The sequence below is a fragment of the Plectropomus leopardus genome, chromosome 11 (assembly GCF_026936395.1).
Source record: "Plectropomus leopardus strain MGB_pleo_1.0 chromosome 11, ASM2693639v1, whole genome shotgun sequence".
NCBI classification, from domain to species: domain Eukaryota; kingdom Metazoa; phylum Chordata; class Actinopteri; order Perciformes; family Serranidae; genus Plectropomus; species Plectropomus leopardus.
The window spans coordinates 30,003,434-30,014,352 of NC_142186.1; the positions used below are offsets into that span (position 1 = coordinate 30,003,434).

Here is a 10,919-nt window from a genome sequence, read left to right on the forward strand (position 1 = left end):
TCTGTTTCTAATTGCATCAGGAAGTTCATTGTTGTTTAACAAGTTATATTTAGACGCGGCATTTGAATAGTCTCATATCTTCTCGTCATGCTGGTCGAGTTGTATGAAAAAGTGTGTGTTCTTCAGCGGTATTTTGCAAATTATCCCTTTGAAACCTGGTTCGACATCACTTTTCTTGTGCTGCGTTTGGACGCCTTTCACAAGTATTTATACCTTTGAACACCTGAGCAGTTTTTTTTTTATATATGTTTTATTTTGAAAACATGGGGGAAAAAAGAAATGTCCAGCCAATTGCAAGAAAATAGTAGATTTTAAAAATATAATTTTTAAAAAAGCAAGGGCAAAATGTCCAGAAAAAAATATATTTCTAGTTATCATAATTATATTTTAACATATTTTACAGAATTAGCATAATTTTATACGTGTTGTTCAGGTCATTTTCTTCTTTGTTTATTTTATTTTATTTTTTGTATTTGTATTGTATTTGTATTTTTTAATGCTAATTTTCATGAAATTTTCTAGTACTTTTACCTATTTCTTGCAAATTTTTGGATCATTTTTTTCTCAAGTCGCTCAATGCCTTCTTCCCATGTTTTTGAAAGAAATAAGCCAATTTGCTAAAATTTTAAAATGTTACTTTTGGTACATTAAATGCAGTTCTCACGAAGAAATACATGTGAAACTTTTCACAACTTGCAAGCAAATACAAGATAAGTTTCTCCGTATGTGTCCTTCATAAGAACAGTGACAGCTCGGTGCCTTCAGGGTTTCTCACACAGCAGCAAGTTTTTGTCGCAGACAAAGTGCCGCAGTTTGAGGAAGAGCAAACAATACTGTCCTGTTTTTTAATGTTGTAAATTTATTTAAATCAGTTCTGGCTTTGACGCACTGTGCAATCAAGATCTTGTATCTCAGTCAGGGTGTATTCACGGTCATTCAAAAAAAAAAAAGCTCAGGTGCAAAGGGAGTGAACTGGGACAGATGACAGCTTGCATGCAGCTCTTCTTGTCTGGTTAGTAAAACCTGCAAAGTGTTAAGAGCGCGGCGGCGGTATGACAGGTATGAGGCGCTGATACCTGCAGTGTTGACAGTGCTGAACTCTTGTCTCTTTATGCAGCGACAGTGGAATTTTCCCAACTGTTGATTCATATCTCACATAAAGTAGAGTGGAGAAAAAAAAAATCATGTCATGTGACCCAACATGAAAACAAAGGTTGAGAAACTCCCTAATAAGGAAAATGCAGCTTTACAATTGCATGCACAGCTGCAGCTGAACTATACAACCAGTATGATTTAGGTCCTGCTGTGTTCACATCTAATACCTGATTATGTACACATGCAACATAGATACAGTTTTTGAAAAAAAAAGCACAGGCTGGTCCAACTGGTCTGACGAGAGAAGAGAAAAAGGGAGGAGGAGTGTTCAGATGAGTGCTGTGTTACAAATAGAAAACAACATATGAGAGGAAAGCTGCAAACAGAGGAGGAGAGCAGAGGTGCAGAGAGGCCGAAAGACTTCCAGAGTAAAGCTTCAAGTTGTTTTAGTAATGAAGTTTGGTGAAGTTTTCACTGTGCTGAGGATTATTCTGCCGGTGAGATCATCTCTGACAACGTGATCCGACCCTCATTTACCTCAGCAGGTCAGTGTGTGTGTGTGTGTGTGTGTGTGTGTGTGTGTGTGTGCATGCGCAAATTCTCTCCAATTATTAACTTTCCTGTTCTTTGTCATTCGAAGGTTGTTCTGTGCTGCTCTAAGCTGGCAAACTGTGCCTACTTTAACCCTTTGAAACTTAAGCAAACTGGTTTGACTTCTTTAAAGAACATGGAAAGACGGCAAAGAGCAGCTGAAAAACATATGGCACAAAAATGAGCAAGAAATTAGTAAAAACTTGCAAAAATGCCTGAAAATAAGCAAAAAAGAAAGATTTAAAAAAAAAAAAAGAACAAACAGGAAAATTACCTGAAAATTACCTTCAAAAACTATGTTTCATATTTTTTTCCTGTAACATAATGTAAATATTATAATGTGTTAATGTTATATTATTATAAATACACATTTCTGGACATTTCCCCTAGTTTTTAATATTTTTTTAATAGTCCTCCCCACTTTTTAAAAAAAAAAAAAAAAAGTCCAAGTCATTTTCTTGTCTCCTTTGACTAATTCGCTGCAATTTGTGGGACTTTTCTTGCCAAGTTGGTCATTGCCTTTTTAAAGGTGTCTGAATGCAGCGCAAGAAAACTGATGTCGAACCAGGTTTTAAAGGGTTAAAGCCCCTAAATCCTTCATCGACAGGAACATGTACAGCTGTTTCCAAACTTTGACTTGTTGCAAATGTTAAAAAAAAGAAGAAAAAGGGGCATTTTTCTACAATTTGAAGGAAATGAATTTAGCCGTGTGCCTCCTGCGGGTCAAAACGTTGAGTTAATGACTGACTGTGTGAGACGGATCGGTATGATGGAATGTTTGCTATGACATTTCAAAACAATGAAGCCGTGTCGCACCTCAGTTTAGTTTTATTTTACAAGTTTCAACCCACTAGACAGGCATGTGCAGAGTCCGGCCCCGGGGCCAATTGTGGCCCTCTGACAGATTTTATACGGCCTGTGGCTTGTGTTTCAAAATATACTGTATGTGCCCCACCACACAATATGTGTTTGTCAAGCAAGATCACTGTATTTTTAGTAGGAACCACGCAGGCAAAACTAGTGTGTTTTCTTTAAGTGACGATAAACAAGCAAATAAATAAAGAACGAAGCGTAACAGCGCTGACAGTAAGAGCCACCGCTTTCAGGAGTTGAAAACTGAAATGTTTTAATCACATGGAATGAGGGCAATGAGCAAGTACGGAAATTACCATAAAGTAAATAATAGGAAAATGACCTGAAAACCTGCTCAAATCAAATTATTCTGTAAAAATAACTTAATATGTAATTATAAATATTAGAAATATATTTCTCTGGATAGTCTTTTCCCTTGCTTCACAAAAACAGATTTTCTAAATCTATTAATTTCTTCAAATTTTCAAGTTATTTCTTGCCAAAATTTTGAATTAAATATTCTCAGGGTTCAAAGGTTTAAATACTTGTGAAAGAAGTCTGAATGCAACACAAGAAAAGCAATGCCAATCCAGGTTTCAAAGGGTTAAACTATTTGCATTTTCTAATCTATATGTGATTTTTAATTTTTTTTTAACTAACCCACATAATGCCAGAAGCAACTGGCCCCTGAGTTATTTCGCATTATCTAATCTGGTCCCCATTCAAAAAAATGTTGACACTCCTGCTGTTGCAGGATTATAAAGAAATCCAAAATCTATTACTGCTCTGCAATTCTTGCTACAGACATGTTTGCAGGAAAGCCTATTAAACAAATACAGCAACCCATTATCAAGGCAAAAGCGCCACATGCATGTTGAACACATGCACAAAATCAACAGATAGCATCTTGAGACAATGGAGATGTGCGATAGCAGGAGATAAGGCGTTATTGCTTCATCATGGTGAAGCGGCAGCGGCGGCCGTGCGGGTGGATTCCTGCACTGTTTCCTGCTCGGCTGGTTTCTGAGAGCCGGTAAACTCACCCAGTGTTTGATTTTCCACAGCTCCTATTGGGAAACTGCAAACCAGACTTTAGCAGCCTGACAGCCTCAAACATCATCCCTCCAGCATGAGCGATGACAGGGAGAGGCACAGCCACGGAGCCAGGCAGGCCCAAAACGTCAAACCCAAACCCAGCCAGAGGGAGAGGAACAGCAAGGAGGACATGTGGAGGAGCGAGAAAGCAAAAGTGAGGAGATCAAGGAGCACCGACTCGGAGAGGGCGGAAAGAGGCAGGAGGAGAGAACGAGACAGGCACCAGGGAGAGAGGAGGCAGCGGGGGAGAAGCGAGGAGGCCCGGAGAGGAGACAGGAAAGATGGAGACAGCCACAGGAGGAAGGTGAAGCCCCCTGAGGACGATGTGGAGGAAACCGAGTGCGCCGTGTGCTTCTGCTCGTACGATAACATCTTCAAGACCCCAAAGCTGCTGGCGTGCGGGCACACCTTCTGCCTGGAGTGCCTCGCTCGCATCAACGTGACCTCCCCCGAGCTCAAGACCCTGTGCTGCCCCGTGTGTCGCGAGCTGACCGAGCTCCCCCACGGCCAGGACCTGCCTCGCCTCGGCAACAACGAGGACATCATTGGCAAACTCCCGCCGGACATGCAGAGGGCACTGTCCATCCGCTTCAAGCGCAGCAAGGGCAAGCTGCTCCTGAAGAACCCTCCTCCCAGCAGCCCCACCAAGTCCAACATCCTCAGCCTGCCCAACAAGAGCCAGGAAGCCCAGATGACGGCAGGCGGCGAGCTCCATCTGGGCGCACTGGAGCAGGGGATCCCTCCAACCACCGTGGTGGACGTAGGCAGGCCTCCAAACAGGGTCAGAGGTCGCCTGCGCAGGTTGTTCCGCTCGGACCAGTGCTACTACGCGGTGGTGGCGTCCATCATCACCATCACTGTGGCGCTCATGCTGGTGGGGATTCTGGCTTTTGTGATTATACCCAATGTGGTCGTTCACAGGCGGCCTGGCGATCCAGCGAACCATACGTCTCCAGATGCTCTCACTCCACATGCTGGACCCTGAGGGGGGACAGGACTGGACGGTTTGTAGAGATGAGACCAAAAATGCCTCCTTTTGTCCTCTTGGTGAAGGAAAAACTAAGCACTGGGTCACATTCAGGCACTGAAGTGCAGGAAGGAAGGAAAACAAGAGCAGCAACTTTTTTTTCTGTGAATCCCGAGCGAATCAGAGTGATTTCTTTCAAAATCACGGGAGGAAGGCAATGAACAACGAAAGAAGAAATGACCAAAAAAAATACAGAGAAATTTGAAAAAAAAAGTAAGAAAATTACATGAAAATTTGTAAAATAAATAAATAAATTAATTAATAATAATAATAATAATAACAATGACAATAATAATAATAAATATAATAATAATGAAAAAATACATAAATAAAAACCAAAACAAAACAATGGAAAAGAAAGAAAAAAAAAACAAGTCTTTAAAAAGTGCCTACAAAATCAAAACAATTTTATAACATAATTTTAACTATGAAATTATAATACATTAAATACAATTTTTCCCTAACTTTTCTTTTATTCTCCAGAAAGCTTTTTTAAAATCATTTTCTAAATGTATTCTTACAGTTCATGGATATTTCTTGTTAGATTGCTCATTGCCTTTTCCCCATGTTTTTGAATGAAATGGCACCATTTCGCTCAGGTTTCAAAGGTCTGAATACTTGTGAAAGGCAACACAAGGAAAGTGACGTCGCTCGATGTTTTCAAAGGGTTAAAGGATGGACACGTGGCTCAAAGTTGCACATGGGAAATAACCAGGGAAAACTCATATTTTTTGTCTAAACGTGAATGTGGTTACTGTGAAATCCAGAAGCACTGTGTAAAGAAACTGTCCATTTTGATTAATAAGCTGTAAATGTTGAAATGCACTAAACTCTGTGATAAGAAGACTGGAGTATCTTATGATTGCATCAGGCTGATTTCCGGGTTTGTAGTTCTTAGGGACTGTACGTAATTTATCAGAGGAGGTGGCTTAGTTGTGACTGTATTTTTTTTTTTAATATATATTTTATGACGCCCCCCCAGAGTCTCTCTGGGTGACTGAGGAAAAAAATAATACAAAATTCAACCATTTAAGGTTGAATTTCTCTTCTCCAAGCCAAAACACATAACTTATTGAAGTGACTCCCCCCTCTCATAAATAGCCAACAGTCCCTCACAACTTTTGTTTATAGACCGACTCACTGTACATAGCCATAGATGATTTATATATTTGTATATATTTTCTCTTTTCATTTATGAGAATGGACTTAATCCCTCATTGTATTATCAAATAAAGCATTTTGTTGAGACGCTGAAAAGCTCATTGCTTAGTTTTTCAAATTTGAAAACTGAAAAATGTCTTATTCCAAAACTATGGAAGTACAACAGTGACAGTAAGTCTTGACATTGAAAATAAAATGTGGCATTGAGAAAGGAAACATTGGCACTGAAAAAAATCCCCTGAAATAATAAACACAGTCATTAAAATGTGTAATAAAAATCAGAATAAAACAAATCAAAATAAAATAATAATTTCAATGCCTGTATTTTATTTTTCAGTAGATTTTTTTCTTTATGGCACTCTTTTCTTAATATACATATAATTTTTTTTACATGACAGCTTTTTGATTTGGTGTGAAATAAAAGATGACACTGAAAAAAATAAATGAGTGACATGAAGTAAACACCTGAGTTCAAAAATATAAAACTAAATGAAAAAAATGTTTTTTATTGCCTGTGTTTTATTTTTCCGTTATATTTTTTGCAGTGCCAGTGTTTCCTTTTTCAATGCCAAATTTTATTAAACTTAACATCATCACTGTACCTCCATATAAAACACATGGTAACAACTTAATTTTGATGAGCTAGTCTGGATTTAATTTTTTTTTTTTTATCTCCTCTCTTCTATGAATACAGTATTGTTGGGTACATTTTTCCTGTCACTTGTCCTCTGCCAAGTCTAAACAGATTTGTGCCTGTTGGCCTTCAGGAACCCCCATATCAGACACCTGATACCCTCTAGTGGTGTAAACAGACCAGCTAACATGGTGGCTTTAATTCTGAATTGCTCCTCAGTGGCTCCTCTCTGTTGTTTCAGCTGATAAACCAGTTTGACAGTTTATCTTAACTGCCATGAACTTTTTGTCCTGTCCCCTGTAAAATGTCATCCATCTCTTTGATGTGTTGTGGACAAAACATGTGAGTTTAGGTCCCTCTTTCCTGCAGTCTTTCAGTTTATCTGCTGCATCAGAAGCCGCCTCCGAGGGCCCAGGTTTTGTTTCAGCATCAGCGGGGAAGCACATGTGAACTGGGGGGCGTTTTAGGATCCTCCGTCAGAAAATTTTAAGCATCGAACAACTAATTTCATGCACCAATTAGTGCAATTAGTTGCCACAAATTTTAAGTGTAAATGTCTTTAATTTTGTCAAATAAAAGCCCTCTGCTACATTTATGTTTTCACTAGGGTCGCATGTTCAAAATTTACACCCAAGGCTGCATTTAAACTTAAAGGCAAGTTAGAAAAATAACAACATAAATGTTACATAAAAGTAATGAGCCTATACGCTGCAATAACTTGCAAAGTTATTGCAGCGTATAGTACAATTTTCTGTTACTGTTACATAAGATTTGCCCTGTCTGCTGTTCTTAAATTTAATACTACTTGATTATACTTGGGTTTTTTTATTGAGAAGTTTTGTATTGTGTGTATATATATATATATATATATATATATATATATATATATATATATATATATATATATATATATATATTAAATTTAGACTTTTTGGTATATTTCTTCTTTTTTAAAAAATAATAATAATAATTTTGCATCTGTATTTTCTTTTTTAAGATTTGTCTGCATTGGGTATCTCTACTTTTCATACATTTTCCTGATCATGCTTACTGACTTTTATTTAAGTACCATTTTTAATGTAAGACTTTTACTTGTGACCGAGTATTTTCACAGAGTGGTAGAAGTTCTTTTACTTTAGAAAATGATCCATCACTGTCTGTGGGCTACAGGTAGTGTTTGTTTTTTTTTGACTGAGGGTTATTAGTACCCCCTCATTGCCCAAAGACACGCCCACCTAAGCCCCCCTCTGACTACCGAGGCAAATATGGTCGGGTGCACCAGAGTACAGGGACCCCCTCCCTCGTCTGATCCGCTCCTGACGCACATTAACCTTTATACGTTATGTGACTACGCGGATAGAGGTTGAGTATCAGAAACTTCGGAGGAAAAACAGAAGTTGTGGATATTATCGTCCACCATGGCTTCCACGCCCTCCGCCTCTGCCCTGTCTGCTGTTCTCCGGTGTCGGGGAAATATCTGGACCAGGAATCCGCCGACCAAGCGGCCTGCCACCTCTGCGTACAGCCTCAGCGGGTCACCGGCTGAGCGTGCCCGGTCAAACCAGGCGACAGCGTGGGAGGCTTTCCTGCAAGGAGACCGCGTCCTGGTGGGAAGAAGATTGGCTGTTGCGTACGAGTCGCCCCGAGGGGATGGTAGAGTGTTGAGAGAAAAACACTGCAGGGAAAACAACAACTTATGTCACCAGAAACTTTCGCAATCTGCAGGGGACGCGCGCTCGGCTGCGCCTGGTGTCCAAAACGCGCTGGTGCGTCAGCTGGTACGCAGACTGACTGGAAGAGACAAATGCTCTCAAATTATCCAAAAAATTAAACACGAAACAGGTGCTACACACATCTGTAAAATAGTATTTGGTCAGGAGACCAGTGAAGTCCCAGCTGGCGTTTTGAAAGTGTCCCTAACGTCCTCGTGTTTAGCGGGAAAGGCAGGAGAAAAACCGTCCTACGTGTTACCTGGTTGGTCAACACTGAGGAGCACCTGCGTGTCTCTGACCGCTCTGGTGTCAGAGCTGATGTTGCAGAAGCTGGTGGAGCTGTGGAGGTCCTGCAGCAGCCCTGATGATGCGCCACAGCATCAAGACACGAGAGACAATGTCCTGCAGGTGAGGGGTTTGACACTTCATCAGGGGTGGAGGAGGTATTCAGACCATTTGCTTAAATAAAAGTACAAATACCACAAAATAGTCTGTTAAAGGTAAAAGACCTGCACTAAAATGGATGGTAAGTAAAAGTCAGTGAGTATTATCATGAAAATGTGCAAAAATGTAGGAAAAGTAGAAGCAATGCAGAAAAATATTTTTTAAAAATTACATATGCATTAAAAAGTGACTGTTTATGTGTTACTGTTACTGTTTAAGTGAAGTGTTTATTAAAATAATTGCCAAAATAACCAGTTCCGAAAAATATAAAACTTTACCCCAAAAACGAAAAAAAAAACAAAACAAAAAAAAACAACAAGAAAATTACTGAAATCTTTATCAAAATAGTTGCCAGTTAATTTTCTGTTGATCAACTAATTGATTAATTGACTAACCATTTCAGCTTTGCTTGTAGAAACTGTTGAGTAGTTTAATTTGTAAAAAAACAAGATGTTTTACACACTTTTGGAAAAAAAATCTTAATTTGTTAAGCAACTAGTAACTACAGCATTCAGAAAAATGTACTGAAGTAAAAACTACAATATTTACCTCTGAAATGTAGTGCAGTAAAAATGTAAAGTGGTATGAAAAGAAAAGACTAAAGTAATGTACAAGTACCTGAGATGTGTACTTAACTACTTGAGTAAATGTACCTAGTTACAATCCACCATCATGCCTCATGTGAACCATTCAGTAAATTGAGTTTACAGTGCTATATATTCTGCTGGTTGCAAACTAGTCAATCATATTTTTATATTCAAAACTGCTCACAGATCTCCTAACTTCATCACTGGCAAAATCCTCTTTGTGCTGATCAAGTTAAATCAGATTAACTTGGTTTACTGAAGCTGCTAACAAGGCATTTCCACATAACTTTTAAGTTGCAACAAATTCAAGTATTTACAGTTAAATTTTGAGTAAACAATCATTGTAGGAGCCTTTTAGCATGTGTCTACTTTGTATTGTTTTATAGTGTAGTTTGGTATGTGAAGACTACAATGTTTGGATACTAGATGGTAGTGTAGGTCTTATAGTTTGTGATGTCACATTTGGTGTGAGACGACTCACATTGGGTGTGAGACAGGTATTTTAAAGTCATGTTGGTGGAGGGGCAATATCACAGTGGAGCATAGGGACAGGCACATGTCTAAACGTAATCACAGCTATGCAGAAAAGGCAGTGAGTATATCGAATCATTTCCTATTGTATTGTATCATCGTATCGTATTGTATCATATCATATCAAAGGTAAATCGGATCACTTTAAATTCACATCACATCACATCACAAAGTAATCAACTATCATCATTCTGCATTAAACAAGAACATCACTCAAAGATACTTCAGTGTTTGGACATTCACTCATTTCCTGGTTACATGTAAGGAACACCTTTCCACCTATGCAAGTGACCTTATTTAATTATTTGGATTTTATTGACTTCACAATTAAATATAAAGTAAACATAAATGAAAATTAAAAGTTATATTCATTTTCCTTTTTTCAAGGCAATCAATTTCCACGATTATTTTAAGTATGATCAACTTGTCAGATTTTTTTTAATTATTATTTTTTTAAAATTAGCCCTATGCTCCAGAAAACCAAGAGCCAAGAACAGGACAAGGAGAAAGGTCAATATTGATTATTACTAAAACCTTGCCAGCAGAGATCAGAGGAGCTTGGGTTTATTTTCTTGATTTTGGAGGGAGTAATGTATGCTCTGTGTTGGATTTTATATTGTATAACTCTATCTCTGAGTGACATTTATGTTATTTTCAAGTATATGAAATTATTTTATTTGTCCTCTTTCAGGCAAATCGACAAATCCACAGGCCCACCGACCTCAGCTCCGCCAAGGAAAACTCTGGACAAATGATCCCAAAGGACAGACCTGACTGAGAGTCCAAGGCCTCAGCACTAAAAATAAACACTGTGATCTAACCTTATTTATTGACTTTACTTGGATTTCACAATACACAATGCACGCTGGACTTCAGCCTGGTGACACAAGAAAACAAGTGGTTGTCTGTAGAGTTTTTTTTTTTTTTTTGCTTTGATGAAAAGTAAGCTGTCCTGTAACATAAAATACATGAGAAATATGAAACTCATGCCTTGTTTGTGGTACATTTTATCTAAAGCATTCTTTGCCTCCTGGTGTGTATTTTAGAATATTGACAATACATTTTATTTTTGAGTTTACCCTGCATGTTTTGCACAAACGCTCATTTTGCAAACATGGAATAGAGCAGTGGTCCAGACTTCTTAATTATTAGCTCAAGGTCCGCACAAAAGAGAATTTACAACTTAGACA

The 10,919-nt window shown here is 38.4% G+C and overlaps 2 protein-coding genes across 2 annotated transcripts; both read left to right on the top strand.

Moving 5' to 3' along the window:
- The first annotated feature begins 92 nt into the window (after window positions 1-92).
- Window positions 93-5,917, top strand: rnf183 (ring finger protein 183). Its single transcript, XM_042489741.2, has 2 exons — window positions 93-1,640; window positions 3,603-5,917. The coding sequence occupies exon 2, from the start codon at window positions 3,668-3,670 to the stop codon at window positions 4,616-4,618; it is 951 nt and encodes a 316-aa protein (XP_042345675.1). The 5' UTR covers window positions 93-1,640; window positions 3,603-3,667; the 3' UTR covers window positions 4,619-5,917.
- A 1,790-nt stretch (window positions 5,918-7,707) lies between these two features.
- LOC121939069 (uncharacterized) lies at window positions 7,708-10,716 on the top strand. The gene is made up of 2 exons (XM_042482203.2): window positions 7,708-8,575; window positions 10,421-10,716. The coding sequence occupies exons 1-2, from the start codon at window positions 7,874-7,876 to the stop codon at window positions 10,505-10,507; spliced, it is 789 nt and encodes a 262-aa protein (XP_042338137.2). The 5' UTR covers window positions 7,708-7,873; the 3' UTR covers window positions 10,508-10,716.
- The last annotated feature ends 203 nt before the right edge of the window (window positions 10,717-10,919 follow it).